This window comes from Microtus oregoni, unplaced genomic scaffold (assembly GCF_018167655.1).
Source record: "Microtus oregoni isolate MIOR12 unplaced genomic scaffold, Mior012 000021F_ref0000039, whole genome shotgun sequence".
NCBI lineage: Eukaryota > Metazoa > Chordata > Mammalia > Rodentia > Cricetidae > Microtus > Microtus oregoni.
Genome location: NW_024543080.1, coordinates 10,998,783 through 11,023,401, shown reverse-complemented (window position 1 = coordinate 11,023,401; position 24,619 = coordinate 10,998,783). Strand labels below are relative to the sequence as shown.

Genomic DNA, 24,619 nt, shown 5'->3' with positions numbered 1-24,619 from the left:
GAAACATGTATAACTAATGCTCATGTGATACATTACCCTAATATCTGCCCCTCCAAAGTAGCAGAGAGTATTTCCTTAATAAACTAAGACCTTATTCACTCCTATAATTATATACATCCTGAAAATGAGTAAATGAGAAAATTATATATTTTGGTTTGTACTCTCACTAAAGATTCATCAAACTTTAATAAAATAACTCTAAAATCTCAAATTTCATACCTTTAAATTTTCTGTCTAAATGTGTAGAAGAAGAGAAATATCTAAGGAAATGTGATTTTGGGATTGCAAACTTATTTAACTGTTATATAACCTTTGACCTTTGGTCTATGGAGAAAAGCCAGACTAGAGCCCAGTTTTGGATGTGATCCAGTTTCGATAGTATGTCACCCGAGTGTAGACACCAGGCTTGTTTGGAAGGGCACATTCATCTCCCCAGCTTACAATACCAGCAAGGAACCAGATGCCTTTAGAATCTTCACTAACCAATGGCCCACCAGAATCACCCTGCAGAGAAAAAAAAGAGTCAATAATATAAATTAGTGACATTGTATCTGTTTTTCTTTTGTAGTAATGGAAGGGGGCACCAAAAATGAGAATACAACAAAAGAAACCTCATACTTCGGATATTTCAGTGCCTGAAATGGGACTAGTCTAACGTATTTTCCTGTGTCATTATTTTCTAAAGACTAGTATGTCAGTATATGTTGTTGACTAATGCAATACAAGAGTGGAAATTAGTATGATATGTTTCAACTTAGTTATTAAATTGATGTGGGATTTCCCTCTGTATGTATTAATACAGAAATGTATTGATTAATAAAGAAAATGGCTTTGGACCTATGGCAGGGCAGAACTTAGGCATGAAAAGCTGGGCTGAATGCTAGGAGAAAGAAGGGCAGAGTCAGAGAGAAGCCATGTAGGCCCACCAGAGCCAGAAGGAACTTTAGCCAGTAAGTCACAGCTATCTGGTGATACACAGCTTACTAGAAATAGGTTAAATTAAGATGTAAGAGTTAGTAAATAAGAAGGAGGGTGAGTGGGGGAGTGGGAGGAAAATGGGAGGAGGGGAGGAAGTGGAAATTTTGAGTGGTACTATTTATAAAGCAATAAAAATTAAAAAACCAAAACAATAACAACAATAAAAAGAAGCTAGAACTAATGGACCAAGCAGTGACTTAAATAATATAGTTTCTGTGTGATTATTTTGGGGCTAAGCAGTTGGAAACTAGCTAGAGGCCTCCTTGCTACATTAACTAAGGAGTTGTTGAAGGTATTTCTTCTTATGCAGTCATCACCATATTGAGGAATGCTCTTCCCTATGTAACTATTATGCTTGGGGAAAAGGAAGGTGTGTATATTTGCCCTCCACTAAAATTGGACATAGTTTTTTTATTCTTGAGCAAATGTTGGTCCCTATAGTAAGGAAAGTAACTTTATATATCATATACTTACTTTCTTATATGAGAATACTATGATTCTACTTTCATCATATTTCAAGTGGATAATAAGCTATTCTAAAGTAATTGTGCTATATATTAGATCCCCGAACTTACAATCTTCCTAAAACAAAATTTGTACCCTGTTTTGAGCAGTATCTTTCCATTTTTCCTACCCACCCATCCTTAATAACATTTGTTATTATTATTAATTTGTTTTAGAGTTGTATTTTTATTTCTGTGTATGCCAGAGTATGTGGAGGCCAGAAGGGAGCTTGGGTCCCCTGAAGTTGGAGTTAGAGGTAGCTGTGATCCACTCTACATTGGTGTTGGGAATGAAATTCACTCATGTCTTTCTTCTGTGAAAGCAGAACGTGCTCTCAAATGCTAAGCCCTCTCTCCAGTCTTGACAGATGTCAGTATATTCTATTTTAGTGAGACAGTCTTTAAAGATTTCATGAGATCCTGAAATATTTGACTTTCTCTCTGACTTTTTGTTTGGTGTGTTTGTTTTTGGAAGTACTATATTGTTTTCCATCATGACTGTACCATTTTCTCTATCATTGGTATGTAATTTTCTCTATATCATTACAGATCATCCTTTCTTTTTATTATAATCATAATTCATATTATCTTAAAGTGATTTCTTATTGTGTTTTTAATTTGCACTTCTGTCATTGATTTTGAGTACTTTTTCAAATGAAAAGGTATCTGTGTTTTTTTGTGTGTGTGCATGTGTATATTTGTATGCTTGCAGAGATCACAAGTTGATGTCAAGTGTCTTCCTTGATCACTTTCCAACTTATCTTTGTAACAAAGTCTCTTTCTTACAGAACCTGGAGCTCTCTGACTCACCTAGATGGTCAAGCTAGGGATCCCCCTTTCTCTCTCTCTTCCCAGGGCTAGGATTATTGATATGGACTTCCTTGTCTGGCTTTCTCCCCCATGGATACAGGGGAATACCAACTCAGGTCCTCATGATTGAGTGGCTAAACTATCTCCTCAGATCCGATTTGTATTTTTTCTTTGGAAAAAAATGTCTATTTAGGCTGTTTTCCCATTTTGAAATCAGAACATGGTGCATTTGGTATTGATTTATATGAGTTACAGGAAGTTTCTAAGATTTGGCTTCATGACAGACTTGATGTTTACAGAATATACAAAAGGATTCAACAGAATGGGGAATTTTAAAATATGAAAGCTAACATTAATAGAGAGTACAAATAATTGTGTAGATTGGAGGAGACAGTGAAGAAAACAGGCAAGTGATTACTTTTTAATACTAGAAGAAAGCTGATGAAACAAGAGGGTGAACTTGGGTACAAATAGAAATGTATTACAAAGAAAGGAAATCAAGGTGGTTTTCCTTTGATTTCTTCATTTTTCTAGTTATTAAGAAAGCTAATATTCTAAAGAAGATTGAGACATAATGTAATATGTAGAAAAATATGATGAAGGTTTGACATAGCACAATAAGATATACCAGAGTTACATTAGGTAAGGATTCACATGTATTAAATGCCTTGGGTTTACAAGAAGACAGCATTTTACCTAGTGTGCAGAAGCTGATAGGGTTGGCAGATTACTCTGTGATTCACTGTGATTCAAGATTATTAGCATAGGTGTGGGGGAAGTAGAAGATGAAGCCACAAAGGGTGTAGTAAATACAATTGCTGAAGCATGGGTCTTAGGCTGTGGCAGGTTAGAAGACACAAGTCTGCTTAACCAGTTAAGTACAATGGGATTTAAGCTCTTCTTCATCTCCAAGAATAGGCTTAGTTAGTTTGAAAACAAGAAAGATGAAAACCTGTAATTAGAGAGGACAATTGTGTGTTATAAATACTTATTTGCTTGTCTTCTTGTTATTAGAGTATAGGGATATGTTTACTCATTTCAATATCCCTATACGTAATACAATAAAACACTTCTGTACAGCGATTGAGTAAAGTGATGTTCTTCCTGGGTTTACCACTAGTAGTGCCTTCCTAGACTACTTTACTTGTGTATTGTGTAAGCTCCAGGACTATTACTTATTAACAACATAGGGATATTAGAAACACATTCATTAATAAGGAAAAGTAACAGAGTTTAGAATTCAGGGAATGGGTGCAAGATCAAAATTCCTCTCTGTTTAAGTCCCTGCTCTCTCAGTTTACTTAAGAGTGCTACCTTGTCTCTTTGCCCGAACTCCTCATCAGAAATGGGTTTCAAACTAAAATATGCTGCAGGAGGTCACCACAACTAAAGTAAAGGGATATTCTTAATGATCTTAGAATCATGACTCGTATGTGGGATTCCACTTAGAAGTTGTCAAGTAAATAAAATAAGGAGGATGTTGGAACCAGCTTGTGAAAGCTCCATAAGTAATTAGTATTAGATTAAGATGACGGCTCTTGGAGATAGACCAATCAAATTAAAGTTATCCACTATGTATCTCACTTATTCATTGTTCATTCTGAGTCTCTCCTTCACTTCCATACACTGCTTCCAGTAACAAACCGACTGCCTTAGAATCATACTACTTTACTGATACCAATTTACATTATAGTTAGACGATTTAGCCACAAAGTACACCCATATTTTTAAGATTGAGAAAATTGCACTGTCCACTGAAAATTAAAGCTATCAGAAAAAAAAATCATGGCATTACCTGGCAGGCATCAACACTGCCCTCCAGAAACCCAGCACACAGCATTCCAGGTGTTATCACTCCGCCATATGCCTTTCCACTATTGCAGGTCTTGTTATCAATAATCTTCACTCTTCCTTTCTGGAGTATATTAGGACTTTCTCCTGAAGAAATGATATCATATAATTTTTAAAAGCGTGTTTAAAAATCACATATTGACATTTGCATATCTACTGTGTGAGAACATACGTGTATGCACGTGCATGCATGTGCATGGATGTGAAGGTCAGAGGTCACCCCTGGAGTGTAGGTTTTCTCTTTCCACCATGTGGGTTCTGTGAGTAAGTCCAGGTTCTGATGCTTGAAGGCAAGTCCTTTGCCCACTGAGCCGTGTTGCCAGCCCTCCAAATTATAATACGTTTTTAGAAACTCAATATGAGTTTCTCTGAGTTAGTATTTTATTTTAAAATTATATTTGTTTTTCAGGCAGTGTAAATCACATTGTAGTGAAAGCAAGAAATGTTTATGAACACACTACATACCAAACTATTGCTGAAAACAATCACGTTTTGAACTAGTTTGTCTATCTTTTGTGACAGGATTGTTTTCTTTTAAAATGTTTTAGAAAGTAAAATTAAACTTTCCATGTCAGAAGCAAAAATTTCATCATCATTTATACATTTTTATTTAAGCTTACTACAGTAATTATAAATCTTAAAATCATTTAACTTATTTTCCTGTTTTAAAAATGAATTTTATTTTATTTTATTTTTTTTGGTTTTTCGAGACAGGGTTTCTCTGTGGTTTTGGAGCCTGTCCTGGAACTAGCTCTTGTAGACCAGGCTGGTCTCGAACTCACAGAGATCCGCCTGCCTCTGCCTCCCAAGTGCTGGGATTAAAGGCGTGCGACACCACCGCCCGGCTTTTTTTTTTAATTTTTAAAATTTTTTTTAAAAATGAATTTTAAATCTATTTTTGTACTAACTCTATAGAAGTAAGATCATGGAATTCATGTAATAAGTGGGTTTTGCTCAAATATTACCTCCTCAATGAAAGATAAATATTTATTGAATGAATTAATGACAGAGGAAATTATGTATCCAAATAAAAAGAAATTTATGATAACTGTCATTACAAGGGCACAATGGCAAATAGTTCTATGAAATTATAATTTCTAAATAAATGATACTGAGCACATTTTTCAATTCATTGTACATTATATTATTTTAAATGATCTACAGAGACTAGTTTTCACATTTAGTTGTAGTTCTGAAATTATTTCTTTTTGATTCCTGAACTGGAATCCTGTCATGGAGAGAGGTGAGGAACTTACCATCAGACTTTAGTGTTCCCCAGCCAGTGACCACCACATCTGAGTTGGGTGGGAACTTCTGAGTCTCTTCTGGTAAACATGCCCTTCGAATGTTGCTTGCAAATAATACTGGCGAAGACAGATGCACAACAGCTATGTCATTATCGTGTGCAGGGTAACTGTAGTTCTCATGGATTATAATATTCTTGACATTTCGTTGTATTTGTGGTTTACTTAAAAGAAGCCCAAAACTAACTTTCCAGCCTTTTGGATTTGCATCCCTAAAGGAAATAGATTTATTTATTAAAACTTCTATATATTAGACTAAAGGAATTAGTCACTTAACCTTTGAAAACTAATTTGGTCATTTGCATTTCCATAGCACTTTTTTTGATACAAGGTTTCATTGTGTATTTCTGACTGGCCTCACCTTGCTATGTAGAGGCAAATTTGAGACTGGCCTTTAACCCAGAGAGATCCATCTACCTCTGCTTCCTGCGTTTATGCTGAGATTAAAGGTATACATCATTATGGCAAGCTCCCCACCCCCACTCTCACAAAAAAGCTATATATTAAAGAATAAATAAAAACAAAACTGTCTGTATACATTTTGAGTAACTCTATAAAATATGACTTAAAAGATAATCAACAGTTGGGCATATGAGCCCAGCAACTGAGGCATAGAAGCAAGAGAGTGGTGAGTTTGAGGCCACTCCAGGATACAAAGTAAATCTGAGGTCATTCTGAGCCATGTGTAGTGAGACTTTAGCTTAAAAATAATTAAAGAGAAATGACAATTTATAGAAAGTGCATTTTATTTATTGGATGGAATGGAAAATACTGAAGGGAATTTAGAAAGGTAAATATGACAACACAAAATAACAAGATTTAATACAAAGTGGGTAGGATGTGAACACAAAGAATTTATGAAAATTATATCATTTATATCTTTTCTTTTTGTCATTTTACACAACAAATAAAATACTTTTGTCTTCCATCTTTACTTGTTATTTGCTATTTTGTACACTATTTTCTGAAAAGTAGTCCTGTTGGAATGTTTCCAAACTGTCTACTAAAGACTTATAATAAGTAAGGTTTTCATTAGAGCTGAACAACTTAGTGGCAGAGTGCTTGCCTGGCATGCACAAAACCCTGATTTCAACCCCTAGTACTGAGAAAAGAAGGAGAGATGGAGAGGTGGCAATCTCTCAGTGCAATCATGCACCCTTTAAAGCAGCCATTATTTCCTCTGGGCATGATAGTCCACCTCTGTAATCACAACACTTAGTAAACAGAGGCAGGAGGATTGCAAGTTTGTGGTAAGGTCAAGTTATACAGCAAGTTTGAGGCTGCTCTGTCATGAGACCATTTTGCCAACTTTCCTTTACCAATGTTTTGGAGGCACTATTGTTAATATTGAGACAGATTGCTGGTGGTTAAGGGAAGGAGGGCTGCCAAGTATTCCACAATGCACAGGCCAGCTTTCTACAAAACATGATCATATCTAGTCAAAAATGTCAATATTTCTATTTTTGACAAGGTTCTGTAGGATGAGTACTTCATTTGCTATTTTACTGATTAATCAATGAGCAATTCTGAGGCTGTACCTCACTGGAGTATGAAGCAGTTGGAGGCATTGGAGGCATAGTTTCATGATTACACTGAGAGGAATATATATTATCAGGCTCTTAGTACTTGAGTGCCTTTGCTCCCTTCACACAGCGTACCTTACCTTGTGAAACAGTGAGCGGCAGTGATAAGCCAGTTGTTACTAATCAGAGTGGCTCCACATCGGTGGACACTATTCTGTTGAAGGCTTGCTTGCCAGGGCCATTCTCCTTCCTCAGCATCCTGGCCTCCTACTATTTTGACGCCTGAGGGAGTAATTGTACGTCGTCCACAGCCTGTTCCAAGGAGAGTTCATCAGTGTTGATAATGCTTATGACTATGTCTTGCTGTAGTAAATAAACTACCTATGATATATGTCTCTAGTAACTAAGAAAAACTCGCTGTCTTGGAGAAATTTGGATGGATTTACTGCTGATATGATTTCTTGAAATATACTCTAAGCACATTGTCATCTCATCCTTCTGTGCTTATCACTCGCATGTTCTCTGTGTCTTTCTTGTCTTGATGTGTGAGGTAGGTAGGATTATAGGTTTGGTTTTAGAAGAGACCAACCTTACTATATTGCACGAGGAAATATGTGGTTTTAAACATCAGTGAAGGTTAAAAACGCAACAAATGGCATGCAAATATTCATATGAAAGTGAGACTGAATATGAATGTTATGAGATAGAGCCAATAGAAATCCTGATACACAGTAGTTAGACAAAAGAAATGACATGAATATGGCTAACACTTCCAAAGCCATATGCTTCTGTGAAGTTCGTCTGTACATTGTTGTCAGTTGAGAAACATAAGAGACAGCTAGACTCTGATGTCTTGACAGCAAATTCATAGTGATAGTATAGTTCATTATTCATCAGGCTGATTTTGGTTACCTTGACTATACTAACTTTGTACCAATAAAGTGCTGAGTTTGTTCTTTGTCTTCTTTTCCTAGAGATCACCATCTCATCAGTAAATACTTTTAAAGATAAGAAATTAGGGACTGGAGAGATGGCTCAGAAGTTAAGAGCACTGTCTGCTCTTTCAGAGTTGAATTCCTAGCAACCACATGGTGGCTCACAACCATCTGTAATGAGATCTGGTGCCCTCTTCTGGCTTGCAGGGATGCATGTAGGCAGAACATTGTATATATAATAAATAAATAAATCTTTAAAAAAGATTAAAAATTATGCTTTTTGATAAAAATATGTATCTAGAACCTCCCATAGAGAACACATTACATAAAAGGAACTCAATAAATATTTGTAGAATTAAAACTGTAAAACTTGGAATAAAAGTATTTGTTTACTACTTCATTCGGAGAGGGAAAAAATTGTAATCTATTTAAGGCATAGATTAAGGCAGTGGTTAGTATTTGGCAATGTTGGAGACATTTTGTATTATTATAAGAGAGTAGAGGCTGGGGGAGTGTCTATGGCTACCCAGTAGACAAAGGCCAGGGATATTGCCAGCTACCCTATGATAAACTGGAGAAGCACTGAAACAAAGAATTAGCTGTCAATTTTGTATCAGTGTTGTTAGGAGTAAGATACACTGGACAGCATAATTGACCTGTATCAAGAATAAGAATGTTTTGCCGGGCAGTGGTGACTCACTCCTTTAATTCTAGCACTTGGGAGGCAGAGGCTGGTGGATCTCTGTGAGTTCTAGTCCAGCCTGTTCTACAAAATGAGTTCCAGGATAGCCAGAGCTGTTACACGGAGTCTCGGGGGAAAAAGAAAGAACATTTAAGGACATTTAAGTATTAAAATAAATTTAAAAAATTTAGCTGGCCAGTAGGTTCACAATTGATGTATGATTATAGTGGCAGATATACTTTGAGATATTCTTTCCTGAAGGAAGAAAGGCATGAGAAGCGTAGGAGAGTCATGCACACTTTTAAAGTTCCTAACTGACGTCCTGAAACCATTTGGTTTGGTTTTTAGCACATTTTTAACCTTGGGTTAAAGCTCCTTTCTTGAGTCACATAGCTGTGGCTGCCATGTCTAATGGGTACGCTCACATTGACTCATTGACTGTCACTCCCTTCTCTTTTTCTTTCCACTCCCACATCACTGACTCTACAGAGGATAAAGCAACTAATCCAGACCCAGGGGATAGTGGTTCCTCCCTACCCTCATTTCTGTTTGGGCTCCTCCTAAAGGAAGTTGGCTTTTACTCAGCTTCCTTCAGAGAAATATAAAACCAAAGGTCTTTCTCTGTGGGTTAGGTGCCTCCCTAGGAGGCGTGACTTCATTGTTTCTGACCTTACTCATAATTCTCAATTTCTATTCATTCGTCAGCTTCTATCTGAAGCTCCCATTTACTCATGATTGTGTCTGTTGGGCTTTCAGCCACTATCTCCGCGGTCTTACCTTGCCTATTACCTCTGCTTAAGTCCTATGTGGAACCCTGTAGCTTTATTATACCAAAAGAGAGCAGATGGTAAATTTCAGAGCAGAAGATTGCTGGCTGATACTTTCAGAACCATCATGGAACCTACAGGGGTTTTATTGCCATCCTACTCTTTTTTCCTCTAATATGTTTTAATATACTTTAATGTGTCACATGCTGATGCTCTGTTCTTTACAATTATTTTGTTTTTCTGCATACCCTCATCTTTGTGTTACAAATGTGACCAGAACTCTAGCTGGATCACGTCAAATTCTGGATTCTGATATGAAAGGGTCTTAGTGTTCCAGTTAGGGAACAGATAGACTGGATGATATCTTTAGTACCATTGCTCACGGACCTGTAAAGACGTCTATGAACCTGACTGTTTTCCAATTGTGGATTTCAATTTACAGATACTGAGAATTTCACTGCCATAATTGGTTTTAAGATGTCTTATTAAGTTGCTTGTGGGTTGTTTAATCAAAAATCTCTGAAAAAAAGAAACCTTAAATAGCCTTGTGTTTAAATTTTGTCCAGGTTCCCACTAAATAACTAAGTGGTGACTATGGGGTAGGTGAGCAGCCTGGGTCACTGTCACCTAGCTCTACAGGGTGAATGCTCTAAGCCAGCTACCCCAGTCAGTCTTTGTCCCCAGATAAATGAAATGCTTTCTTTGACAGCTTGCTCTGAGTTCCAGCCACTTTAAGGATCATGTTTCCAAAGACCAGCAATGGAGTGGGGGTGGGGGTGAAAACAATGCCTTGCCCAGCAAGGAAGAGGTGGTTTGCATATAAAGCGTATGGCTCTCTGCACACAAATTTAGTTACTAGGGTCAGCATTCCAGAGAGAGTTCCTAGGCCTGGGAGTCTTACAGGTGACACATACAACACGGAGAGCTGACATGCGCTGAGGGCTAACTGTCAGTGCAAACACTCTGGTGAGTAATTTATTCCTACTACCTTATTTTATCTTCACACTAATTTCAAACAAAGGCTTGGAACATTAAAAAAAACTTATGCTAATCCTTCACTCTAGAATCCAGATCTGAAACTCCGAATGCGCATGAAGCTGATTTTAGATTCTAAATTCTTAATTACCACTGCTTGTCCCTAGGTCCTCTCTGCCATCATGGCATGTAACATTGCTCCTCCTTTTAAATCCATGACGTCACTCTGTATCTCTTCCTACAGTAACATTCAGTAATCCGTTACTACAGTACATTCACATATGTTTCTGAAAGTCAGGCTTCTTATTACACTTCAACTGCGGGTCTCCTTGTCATTTTAAGGATGAATTTTTGATGGCAAATAACTTGGTTGATAGACTTACATGTATTGAGAAGATCTTCTGCTATTGGCATTGAAATGTCTAAAAGTCAAGAAAATGAAAATGTTTACATTTATAAACACATTTTATTTTTAACATTAATGGTACTTATGTTGCTTTTGGAGATATCCTGTAAACATGTTATCTATCTTGATTACCAGTTCTGTTCATGAATTAAAATAGAGAAAAAGAAAATATTTATACTTATTTTTTTAAAATGCTAAAGTTCCCCACTATAATTTATTTACAAAGCAGTTTAGTTTTGAGATGTCCTAAAACATACAAGAAATAGTGACCTTCCACCAAATCCTAGAACACACCTTAACAAATAATTATAGTAAGTAGGATGCTGTTACTTTTACTACATTTTTAAAATTAAAATTAATTTTTTGATTAACATATAAAGAGATGGATTTCATTGTTATTTTTCAAAGTATATAGTCACACTTTGTTCTTATTGCCTCTCTTTCTTCTGGATGTCTCTCTTCTTCTGGATGCCTCTTCTCTTTCCTCTTACCACCTAACACTGGCCTCATTTCAGCTTTCATGATACATACTCCATTACCATCTCTTGTTCCTACCTCTTCTTCCTTTTAGTCCTCTTTCTCCTCTTTTATAATTTGCCCTGATGTTTAACACACACACACACACACACACACACACACACACACACTCTCTCTCTCACACACACACACACACACACACACACACACACACACACGTGCAGAAATTTTCAATCAGGATTCCACAAATAAGAGAAAATGTGTCTTTGTCTTCCTGAATCTGGCTAATTTTTGCTTGACATAATCTCTAATTGTGTCTATTTTCTGAAAATGTTATAATGTCACTCTTCTTTACGGATGAACAAAATTCCATTTTCTATAGGTTCCACCCTTTCATTATCTGATCATTTCTTTTTTTTTTTTTTTTTTTTTTGGTTTTTCTCTGTGGTTTTGGTTCCTGTCCTGGAACTAGCTCTTGTAGACCAGGCTGGCCTCGAACTCACAGAGATCCGCCTGCTTCTGCCTCCCAAGTGCTGGGATTAAAGTCGTGCGCCACCACCGCCCGGCATCTGATCATTTCTTGATGGATACCTAGGCTAGTCCGTAGCTTGACTCATATGGGCAGTGCTCTAGTACACAGAGATGCGCTGACAGGATCTTTTAGATGAGTGTCCAGGAGTAAGCAGCTGGGTCAGATAGTAGTTCTGGTTTTAGTTTCAGTGGTTTCATTTGTGTTAAGTCCTTTTAATATATTTTAAAATTTATATTTTTTGTTCTATGGTTCAATTGTTTGCCATCCTACTTCCCATTTATTTTGTATCAAAATAATTTATTTGGGCAATGAGACATATTTTGAGCTTTTCCTCTCATGTCTATATAGATTTTAGACATTTGGAATGAAATCATTTATACCAGATAGTTTTGTTATGCATCCCATTTGTTAACATAACTGTGAATTTGCTCAATTGACATGGAGAAACTATGAGGAGAGATTAGACAAATGAATCATACTTCAAATTTCATATGTGGAAAACTGCCAGTTCACTAGCTAAGAGTTCTAAAAGACACTATCAACTGCACTATGAGGTAAACACTATATATGTCTATATTCATTTATTTTATGTTCTTGATTTCTATAAATCAAGGAAGAAGAATCCAATTCTCCATGTCAATTAAAGTTCAGTTTAATATTTGGTTGCACAATTAACCAGACAAACAAAAGAATATTTTACCAGACATTGACCTGTCTAAACAAAAGGCAAGGGCACTTAGCAGTCAGCTGGACTAGAGAAGAAATGGGCCACACCTACTACACAAGAAATCTGCCGTAGCTTCATATACCCATTGCTATTGTCTCACAGAGGTTATTTTTTGTTTTATATGATATGTCTAGTTTAGTTTTGAATTTTTGTGCTTGGTAGCATATATCAAATCATATTAAGATTTTTAGAAATAAACGTTTAGATGGATTGGACAAATCTTGTCCTGTACTCAAAGAACTAATAATTTTAAAGCTCTATGTTATTCGTACAAGTTTCTTCCTTTCTTAAAGTTTTCTTTATTAATATATTCTTTTCCAAAGAAAACAAATGTCTTGGACTTGTAGTTAGCTTTTAAAAGTTGTGCTGTCCCATAGCTCAATGGGACAGTTATCACTTGGGGATGAGGATGACAAGCTACAGTGAATTGAGAAATGACTTAAGTCATTTTCCTTTCGGATTGAGTCACAGCTGTGGCTGTCTGTATTTCCTGCAATTTAAGTCCCCTGACTCACACTCCAAGGTCAGAAATCTTGTGGATTGGCCTCACAATGACAAATTTCAACAGTGTAACCCAAGAGACTCTCTGTACAGTGTGCTATATTAAGGAAGTGACCGAAAACAATAGCTCTGTCTCTGCCAAACAGGAGATGGATGAAAGGATGTGAAGAATCCTGGGAGTGGTGGCTCACAGCTGTCATTGCAGCGCTCCAAGGCTGAGTGAGTCCTCAGAGCCTGAGACCAGAGCAGTTTACAGTACAAAGAAACCGAAAGGCCAAACAGCTCAGCCAGTGTGCATCGGTCTTCTCCAAGGCCATAGGTATCAAAGCACAGACATAGATTTATCCTTAGTGAATCAATTTGTTGGAAATGGAGATGAAAATTCGCAAGAGTTTAAAAATAACCTCTACTTCTGTCTGTTTTCCTGTGGTAGGTTTAATGACTCACCTGGAAACGAATGTGTGAGCAAAAGTTGTTAAGCAAAGAAGGAGGATTTGAACAGCTGACAAAACCGTTCTTTTGAGGGAGGAGTCATGGAATTCATTTTAAGGCCAGAGAAATTTGGTATGATTGGTTGGAGGTGAATATTAGATTTGAAACATGCTCTCTATGTTAGTCCTGTAGAACGCCCATGACTACTGTTCATAGTTGGGAAGTATGAGAGGCAAATTTGGATGAACTGGAAAGAGAGGGAGGACTCCTGTCCTGGGTATGGTGCTGCCCTCCATTTAGCTTAACACTCAGGTTACAGAGGCAGGTGGATTTCTATGAGTTTGAAGCTTGCCTAGTATAAAAACCAAGAACCAAGGTTCATAGTGAGACTGTGTCTCAAAGTAGGAGGAAGATAGGGAGAAGGGAAAGGAGGAGGAAGAAGCAACAGCAAAAACTCCTGCTCTTGGAGGTAGCATGAACACTTATACGCTTTAATCCTAGCCGGTGCCCAGTGAGACCTGCCTCAATTAACAAACAAAGCAAATAGATAGAGAGGTAAAGGTTTACAAAAAAAAGACCTTTCTGTAACCTGGTTCTAGTAAAAATTTTCTCTTGAAAGAAGAAATCTGAAACAGATAATGATAATGAAAACCAAACTATAACATTCTGAGAATAAGAAATATTTTTATAGCATTAGTAGGCCCACTTGTGATGTGAATTTTATAGAATATGGATTTTAAATCTAATTAGGGGAATTTATCACATTGCATATTCTAAATCCTACAGAAGTTGATCTGTTCTACCCCTGAGCTACATTTTCCTGTGTTGATGCATTCAGCCATACTCTTAGGGACATTTAGAAATGTCCACCTGGCTGATTTTGGAAAACTCTAAAACCGTAAGTGTATATGGATTTGCTACCTAAAATAAACAGTATAATTGTTTAATGATGTAAAAATTATCTCCCACCATGGGTTCCTTATTTGTGATGCTTTAACACACATGCAGTGGTGCAACTGCTCTGTATTAAAAAGCAAAGGAGCTGAGTGTGGATATGGATAATGCTTGAACAGAACTAGAATGCTCTGCTTGTAATAGGTTTTGGTTGGTGACCTGACTGCATAGGTAGCCCAATAATTGCTTTTCTTTATGTTTTATGTTCTGTGGTTGGATGTTGTCATTTGCTATTCCTCAGGCTGAAGTAGGTTAGTTTTTGTTTTTGTTTTTTTGAGTACATACATTCCCAGGTAGCAGTCTTGATGACGAGGATATAAATGTCGATATTAAAACAATCATGAGCTGTTTTCCCAGATGATAGTTTTATGGGTGGGTGGCATATGCAAGATCAAAGGACAACCAGTTTGTTATGTCATTTTATTATAACAATATTATGTAATATTCTGGACATTTTTGTGTATATTTATCTCTTGTGCCCCACTGATCACAGTCACCTTCAAATAGTGACTATTTTATTAATATTTATGATTTTCAGTGTCTAGTACATAATTTTGTTATTGAATTGTAAGTATTTCAAATTCTAAGCTGAAACCTACATTTAAAAATGTGCAAAGAAATATTATTCTAAAATAAATTCTTAGACTGGAAACTATTTTAAATGTTAAGAGGCATAGTCTTCTACATCTTTTGGGAAAGTTGATTACATTTTCTGTGTGGCAAAGTCAAGAATTGGGGGAAAAAAGGTGTCTGCTAGAGCTAAAAACTGGCTCTTAGCTAAGAAAGTTTATTTTGATAATTATGTTTTCTTTCAAGTGTCTTTAAAGATTTATCCAAAAATGATGGGTTAGTTCAGTAATTTCAGTCCTGACACAGTGAAGCCATTCCTTGTCTCAAGAGCAAGATTCACGAAAATATGTGTTCTCCTGACTCAGTCACTGTTCCAATTTTAGCCAGCTGTTCACGATCACTAGGTCAAGTATTGCTGCCATCTGAGAACCTTGACAGTGAGTCAGGGTCAGCATCCTTATATTATTATTATTATTATTATTATTATTATTATCATCATCATTATTATTAGAGATCATTGTTCTATTTTTTTTTTCTTTTACTTCTACATGATTTGAAGTTTTTCATTAACCGTCAGGATTTAGGGCAAGCACTTAGCATAGTTCATCTTTATTCAATTCAGTATATTTGTGTGGGAAGTGATTATTATTTAAAAACAAGTAATAATCATAGCCTTTAATCTTCCATTAAGATTGTGAACATTAAAAGGTATTTCTGTTTTATAAAGCCATTTTATTTAAGATTTACTATATGAAGCTTGAAGCTTCCTTTTTCTCTTACACGTTTCCTTTAGGTTTCTCCTTCCAGAGCTGGAAAGAGGTGGCCATTCCACCTGGCTCTGCAGCGTTGCAAATCACTCTTGTCCACTGTTTGCCATCTTGGCTCGGGCTTCAGAGTGTCCATCAGTGGTAGGGAAGCTCATGTTTAGTATATGCAATATCATTTGCTCTTCTTTTTGACATTAAAAATTTGAATGGCATAAATATTAAGTGCATACTCTGTTTACCTTAATAATATCAGATAAGCAGCCATAAAGTAATAAAGGTGAAATTTTAACAGGGTGTGGTGGTGGAAAGCTGTAGCCCTAGCATTCCAGAGGAATGCAAGTTCACCACAACCCTCCTCTTCTTATGGAGATGCTGTCTTAAAAAAGCTAAAGGATGGGGTATAGGGGATGTTGTGAGCTAATTTTAACTATGGGCTTAATCATCTTTAATGGAATGTGATATTAACATCAATGAGTAAAACTTTGGGGTTTGGGAATGGATATCAGCTTTCTTTCCATTAAAATGAATGGAATAAAGTTAAGAACTGTGTTACAAGCAATTATTATTTACTATATTATTAACATTATTGTTATTATTATTATTAGTTGTGTTTTTGAGACTGGAACTCACTCTACAGACCAGGCTGACATTGAACTCAGAGATCTGCCTGCCTCTGCCTCCTGAGTGCTAAGATTAAAATCTTGTGCCACCATGCTCAGTTTGGAAATAATTCTGGGGGAGAGCAGGGTAGAAATATATAAATGCTTTTTCTAGTACTTATGCTACATAGTCAATGTCAGGTGGCTTAACCCTCTAACCTTGTAATGATTTAGTGTTATAATAACAAAGGGTTGTAGGAACTGGTTCTCCTGAGTTAGGTGTATTTATTACGTGTAGAAATGTTTGAGGATGCTTTGCTAGATTTGCTGCTTCTATATTTACATGAACAATAATCTTTATGCATAATTTACCTCATCCCTAAGGCTTGTAAAATCAATTTTAGTGAACTTGTTCCGCTACTTTAAATCCATACATGAAAAACACATATGTATATTCCCTAGGACTCAGCTGGTTGTACAGTGAACATTTGCTATTCAGTTATTAGAGAAATAAATGAAAGAACAATTTCTGATATATTTTATACAGCAACATTTTTTTCCACTCTTAGTATGTCCTAGGTTCTAGGCTAAGAGACTTGGCTGCATGTGCTTTAAAATCTGTGATGTCATACTCTTCTTTTTAAAAATGAAGTAACTAAGACCCTATGAAGTAAGTGATTAGGTTTTTTTGTGGGAGCTTGGAGTAGAGAGTAGAGTTTTGTTTACTGTCCCAGTGTTTAGGAGACTCTTTTTAAAGATCTTTTTAAAAAACCATCTCAGTTTTACTCATTTAAATTAATAAAGCAATGTGAGTTTGATAGACCAAGAGTAGCACTATTATAAATTATATATAACAATTACACAAGTATCTAGTCCATTTTATTAAGTGAGAATACAGTAAGGACCACCACACCGATAGACCAGAGTGAAAGCTCTCAAGCAGACAGCAGAATTATTGGATTTTAATCTTGTATTTTATCCACTAGACCATTGTATCCTACTAGACTTCAGATTGATAGCCTTGGGAAGTTTGCTCCAGAAAAGGACTGATTGTGTGCTCATGATTTTCTTTCTCCTGAATGATGAATGGCGTAAGAATGAAACTTCTATAGACAATTATCAGAAACTATAGAAAAGAGACAGGTAGTGGCAACCTGCTTGAAGGATGGCCCCAGATGAAGCCTTGGCCAGGGATAGATATATCTGCTGCTTGCCAGGATTTCATGGTAGAAATGTCCCTCCTCATTCTTCATCCATGTAGTTTAGCTGTCATGTGACCTGAGCTGTATAGAGTTCTCTACCATCCTGTTGACACTTATTGGTGATCGAGCAGGGGAAAGTGGAGCTTACAGTCATTTCTTCTCTCATTAGAATTGCCTGACAGTTGAGAATTTTATAAGTTGAAAGTTCTGATGCTCAGATTTACTTTCAGAAGAAGTGGCCAAACATGGAGCCCTTAGGATAATACATGTAGTCTATCTATAGAGCCTATCATCATGAAAGAAATAGCATGTCCAAAGTGTTTTGGTATAATCATGCCTTATGGTACACATAGGATTGTGTTATACCAGGAAACATTTTTTCAAATTATATTGTATTTAAATATGTTTAAAATGATTTGCTCAGTGTCAGACTCTTGAAGTCTGCACCAGTGCCAGCTACTAGTTATGTTGAACCAGATTTCCTCCTGTCCTCAGGTGGATCATTACTCTGCCACCCGTGGTGTTTGCAGAGACCCACCCCGACAGGGTGACCTGAGGAATGTGTAATCATAAACACAAGACTTCAAGCCACATGTTTTTGCAAAAAGTAACATATTGGGTGTTTTAGAATTTACTAATGAGGAAACAGATATGTAAGAATAGAGTATGAATAATATCATTTCTGTTTTTCTTAGAAGCAGTCACCCTCTTTATTTCCATGGATGTGATTTGAGGAACAACCCATAAACTATCAAATTAAAAATAATAATCATCTGCATTTCTTTCTTTCTTTCCTTTCTTTTTCTTTCATTCTTTCTTCCTTCCTTTCTATCTTCTATTCTTTTGACTTCAGTTTTTGATTGTATTAATTTATTTGTGTGTGTGTGTGTGTGTGTGTGTGTGTGTGTGAGAGAGAGAGAGATGTGTGATTCCCCTCTGTGTGCTGTAAATACGCTTTATTACCATTGGTTAATAAAGAAGCTACTTTGGCCTGTGGCAGGGCAGAATATAGCAAGGTGGGAAATTCAAACACACACACACACATATACATATATATATATAGAGAGAGGTGGGGGGGAAGGCAGAATCAAGAGATGCCATGTAGCTGCCGAAGGAGACAGATGCCCGGAACCTTTCCTGTAGGCCACAGCTCATGATGATACATAGACTAATAGAAATGGGTTAATTTAAGATATGAGTTAGTTAATAAGAAACCTGAGCAAATAGGCCAAACACTGTTGTAATTAATATAGTTTCTGTGTGATTATTTGGGGTCTGGGTGGCTGAGAATGTAAGAGCAGTCTCCTTTTAGAGAGAGAGGCGGGGGAAGGTAAGTTCACAAAAGAGACATCAATTGAGAAAATGTTCCATTGGCAAGTCCGTTGGGCATTTTCTTGATTAATAAGTGATATGAGAGGGTTCAGCTTACTGTGGGCAGTGACAGCCCTGGGCTTGTGCTCCCGAGTTGTACAAAAAACCACACCGAGAAAGCCATGAGAAGTAAACCAGTAAACACCATTATTTCCTGGCTTTTGCTATAGTTCCTGTCTCCAGGTTTCTGTCTTTGTGTTCCTGCTCTGACTTCTCTTAGTGCTGGAGTGTGACCCACAAGTTAATGAAAGAAACCTATTTGCTTGCAAGTTACTTTTGGATATGGTGTTTATCTCAATAATTAAAACAGCAACTAAGACAACTTTCAAATCTATAACATATACATATTGAGCAGTTTTGTTTTCTTTGGATTAAAAACTCAGTAGTTAGTAGTAATTTGTGTTAAACTTGTCTTTAAATGTTCTTTATGATGTATCAGTTCTCCAAAATCTTCACAATGACCATAAGAATTATTTTTTATTCTAATCCTTTTTTTTCTATGACATTATTAGACTAAGGCATTCAAATGCTAAGTAAATTTCCCAAAGTCATTCAGCTAACATATAGAGGACTAAAAAAATCCAAATATCAAGCTATCTAGTATCGGAATCTGTAACCTTAGCCACTGCTTTATATTGCTTTTGTTTTCCCTACTCACATTGTAGGATACTTGTGCTACAACCAGTCATTCATTTAATTAGCAGCTCTAACCAGTGACACATAAGGCTTTGTCTTAAACATAGAGATTTTCTTGTATGTTAAGCAGCAAGAATGAAAATGTACTTCACAGCCTTGATGTATCTGCTGTAAGTAGCTGAGCTAACTAGTCATCATAAGAAGGTCATAGTATTTAAAAAAAATGCTGAAACAGAGACTTTGGCTGCCAAATAAATTTCAAGATCTGTATGGCACAGACCTACTTACATCTTGATCAGTGATTAAAAATTCATCTTGGCAAAGGCTGTCCTGAGTATAAGCCCTGTATTAACATCTTCCATTGTGGTTTTAAGAGAATGGCTTTGTCAGCTGCTGGGTTTGCTTCTACATTGGTGAAAGCTCATTCAGTTTTATGAGGCACCAAACTTCTGATGAAGGATAAAGAGGGAGGGACAGAGAGTTTCCAAGACTTAAGACAAGAGCACAGCCTGTACTTAATCTGCTTAGTTTAACTGCTGACAGTGGTGTCTCTCAGCGTTACAACACGACCCCTAAAGAAAAACCAGTTGTTTGGAAGAGACCACCAGACCATATATTTCTCTGAGATCTTACTAATAATTTAAAATCTGGAAGGATGTTGGGAATATGTTTTATGTTTTAGTTTATGTAGTTAGAAAATGAGTTTCTAAGACTGTCCCTTTGGATGTTAATTCTCCACAGCTTGGAAGACTACTTTCTTCCTGCCTTTTTCGACTCTACTACATATGAGCTCTGTGAGAAGGAAGGCTGGGAGAGGAAACATCCCAGGGAAGTTACAGTTCAGCAGGTATGCTTTCTTATCCAGAAGAAGCATGCTCAGAGTTTGCTTTTTGATGCTTTGATATTTCATTTAACTGAAATGAAAGTTTACCCAAGGAGCCTCCACACCCATCTTTTAGTCTCTCCTGTAGAAGTAGCAATACTTTCAGTTTCAATTCTGTCCCCCAAAATTTTCTGCATCATTCTTATAACAGGATTTGTAGCAGAAACTGACAGCCTGTCCCAGAGATGATTTTACTATACCACACTCCCAGTTATTCTAACAATCCAGGGATAAAGTTAATTCATTCCTAAGAATAAGAATCAGAATATATGTGACCATGTGAGACAAGTTAGAATCAGATTATATGTGACCATGTGAGACAAGTTCCATTAAATGTATGTCAAGAAGGGAGATGTATTTTTTTTTAAAGTTCCACCAATCCTGGCAGTCTGCATTATTGAGACTCTCTGATCAGAAGGAGCCCTCATGACTGCAGAGTAAGCCATGGTTTAGACTGCTGTGTTTTGAAAATGAAAAATGTCATTTGAGATTCTGGTTACTTTCATAGTGTGCAAAAATAGCTATCATTTTATGCAGTACAATATTTAAAGGAAGAAATTCTGCTTCATGTGTATATCAAAACAACATATTCAAATTAAAAGATGAATATCATTCCATACCATATATATTCTTACCTGAAAATTTAAACGAGGAAAAATCTATAAGTAATTTAGTTTGGCGTTTGAGCTTCTGATACACAATGGTTTCAATGCTTTCCCAGAATTTTTCTACATTGTTCCTATAACAGGCTTTAAATTTCAACACAGCATGTATCACAACTTTCCCATTGGCTTTGCTGTAAAACATAAACAGACAGATTGTTATCTCAGAAAGGGACCACTATCATTTTTAGTGTCGGGGGTGAGGAGTTTGCAAAGAGTCAGTGGTTGACATAACACAGTAGAATGTTTTGTTAGCCATAGATTCCCTCCCAAGGGAGAGGAGACAACATTTTACAGACATGATAAGAGGATTTATTAATTTATTTATTTTTACTTAAAAATTTCCACCTCCTGCCGGGCGGTGGTGGCGCACGTCTTTAATCCCAGCACTCGGGATGCAGAGGCAGGCGGATCTCTGGGAGTTCGAGGCCAGCCTGGTCTACAAGAGCTAGTTCCAGGACAGGAACCAAAAGCTACGGAGAAACCCTTTCTCGAAAAATCAAAAAAAAAAAAAAAATTCCACCTGCTCCCTTCCTCCCATTTTCCCCCTCCATCCCTCTTCCCCATTCCCTTCCCCCTCCCTCTCCAGTCCAAAGAGCAGTCAGGGTTCCCTGCCCTATGGGAAGTCCAAGGTCCTCCCCCCCTCCATCCAGGTCTAGTAAGGTGAGCATCCAAACAGACTAGGTTCCCGCAAAGCCAGTACATGCAGTAGGAATAGAGAGGATTTTTTTAAAAAAATCTTTAGATCCAGGGCAACTGAGTCTGAATTTTATATTTAGTGTCTGCCACTGTGATCATACAGCAAGTTGCTGTCATTTGCTTTTCTTGGCTCTCATGCTACAAATGGAATGATCATCAGATTTACTAGTTTTTCAAAAATATTACAGATCAAGTGCTTCTTATTAATGGAGATAGAATAACTTTCAATCTCATAGAAGTTAATGAAAATGATTTGTTAGTATAAATGTATTATGAATCTAGTATGAACTCATCAGGGGAACTAATAGAAAAGAACAAGCATTGTTGTTTTGGTGATTGTAAATGAAGTCACAGCTTGCAATAGTGAGCCATTATCTATTTACCTCTTGAATACCAGGACTGAGTGTTACAAGAAGTGAACTCATTTAATTTGTCATTCTGAATGGAATATGCAAATGCTTAAACTATACATATATATGTAACTGACTCCAGAGACAGCTTAATATGTATGGCTTTCTAGTTCTGTGTCTTCCAATGTTCTGCTAGGATTTAGAAACTAAAGGTTCCCAGTACCTATATTATCAATTTTATGTACTCTTTACCTTTATAGGCACTAATTGATGATTTAATTATTTAATTGGTTTCTCAATTAGTAACGAGAATGCGAGTTGTATTTTATTTTTTGAAACTTCCTAATGCCCAGCAGAGCTCACAACAGTTTCTTGAAATGAAGAATAATTAATACATATTAAAAACTGAATTAGAATATTTTGGATATTATTTCCTGTTGGATTTAAAAATCTTGTTAGCTAGGAATATATAATAGGTGGAAAATAGTTTTGGAAGAACTGTTGTTAACTGGAATCTGTTTCTTTGTAAGAAAAAATTATCTCCTTTATCAACTTTTCTTTCTATGAACCCCCTTGTCACAGAGGTGGGGTACTAGAGACATGGTGAAATATGGGAACTCCTAACTGCTTGAGTTTCTTTCTGTTCATATCAGTTTCCCCCAGTTCTTTGTTTTATTTATTTATTTATTTATTTATTTATTTATTTATGCAATATTCTGTCTGTGTGTATGTCTGCAGGCCAGAAGAGGGCACCAGACCCCATTACAGATGGCTGAGATCCATCATGTGGTTGCTGGGAATTGAACTCAGGACCTTTGGAAGAGCAGGCAATGCTCTTAACCTCTGAGCCATCCCTCCAGCCCCCAGTTCTTTGTTCTTTATCAATATATTTATCTACGTCTTGACAATGAATAAAGCTTTGAAACTTGACTTCTGAGAGTTCCAAAACTGAAGGAGGGAAATTGTTATACACAATGCATGTATATCATGAATGTTTAGAGTCTAATGCAAGCTGTTGAACACCCTCGGCGATTTCCATCTATTATTTGTGTATTTATTTTATCTATATACTTCTTAATGCGAGATGCTTTCAGAATGTAGCCTTGTGTGCCTTGGAAGTTGTGATCCTCTCCTTCCTCAGCTTGCTAGTCATGGGATTACAGGAATGTTCCATGTGTCACAACAGCTTCTGTCTACTGGGTGGAGGACTAGAATGGGAAGTGAATTTGATTTTTAAGCAAAAATACCTAAATCCATTTTTATGTGAACTATCCCTACTTCAATATCAAATCCAGTTTTTAATTTGTTCATAAGCCCAAACATACTTTTTCCAAATTAACCCAGACATTCTGCAATGCTCTTTTCATTTTATAATGAAAATTATTTATTATTCAATTTCTGTGTATGTATGTGTGTGCACACATGTGTAAGTGCGCATGTTAGCATTCATGTTATTTCACAGTTATATTATGTCACAGGACAGTTCTCTAGTGTCAGATCTCTTTAGTATTCTATAATGGAACTTGGGTCACCAGACTGTGTCCAGTTCTTTTACCCTACATGTCGTCTCAATGGCCCTGGCTTATTCATGTCAAAAAGTTTTAAGTATACTCTCCTTTTTATATTTACTTTTTGGTTTTGTGCCCTCAAATAAAAACAGACCATTTAACTTTTATCTGATGCTTATAAATAGTTGGAATTCATGGTTGTAGTTTAGTCAATTTGTACTTTTACTATTTTTAGATTTATTTATTTTATTTTATGTGTATGTGCCTTTTTTGCATGCATGTCTATGAACTATGTGTAGGCAGAACTCTTGGAGGTGAGAAGAGAGCATTGGGCCCTGGAACTGAAGTCATAGATGGATAGCGAGTCACCATGTGAATGCTGGGAACTGAACCTAAGTCCTCTGCAAGAGCAACTGCTTTTATTACTGAGCCATCTCTTCAGTAATCATTTTCTAAAAAATGATAAAAATATTTCCTTTATATATATATGGAGCACAGGGAGTTTTACGACACTAAATCCATTTTTGTTTCAAACTTAAAGTTGCACACCACACAAACACATTTTGTTGGAAGGCAATATAGAAAGGGAGATGAAACTGCTTCTCATTCTGCTATGCTATGCATACCTTACTTGGACAGTGTGAGCTTTGACGTACTGTTTTCTCAGTTTTGATTCATGAAATGTTTCATTCATCTATTAAAAAGAAAAAGGGTTAATGACATGATTTTAGCTTCTTAAAAAGGTTTCTATCACTTTGGAAAACTTGAAATACACCTAAAAACACACAATAGTAAAACAAAGTCATCCAGTTTGACCTCATATCACCAAATACATTTAATTTTACTTATTTATGAGTCACTGAGATTATATATTCCTAATTTTCATAAAACATGTAATGTTCATGTCTTCCAAAAATCATGAGTAGGAGCATGGTAAATTATAATACTCATTTTGAAGTGGTGAATTCAATGTACTAGTGGATATTATGATATTATTTTTCTTCCATGTGCAAAT

The 24,619-nt window shown here is 36.4% G+C and overlaps 1 protein-coding gene across 1 annotated transcript in view; it reads right to left on the bottom strand.

The window, feature by feature from the left end:
• Window positions 1–342: 342 nt before the first annotated feature.
• LOC121460950 (transmembrane protease serine 11C) overlaps window positions 343–24,619 on the bottom strand; it is a 53,484-nt gene continuing 29,207 nt past the window's right edge. Inside the window, exons 4-10 of the mRNA XM_041671648.1 lie at window positions 24,231–24,298; window positions 21,021–21,181; window positions 10,712–10,750; window positions 7,110–7,281; window positions 5,399–5,658; window positions 4,087–4,229; window positions 343–504 (exon numbers count right to left, since the gene is read on the bottom strand). Coding sequence (XP_041527582.1) covers window positions 343–504; window positions 4,087–4,229; window positions 5,399–5,658; window positions 7,110–7,281; window positions 10,712–10,750; window positions 21,021–21,181; window positions 24,231–24,298 — 1,005 coding nt within the window. The remainder of the gene's footprint in view (window positions 505–4,086; window positions 4,230–5,398; window positions 5,659–7,109; window positions 7,282–10,711; window positions 10,751–21,020; window positions 21,182–24,230; window positions 24,299–24,619) is intronic.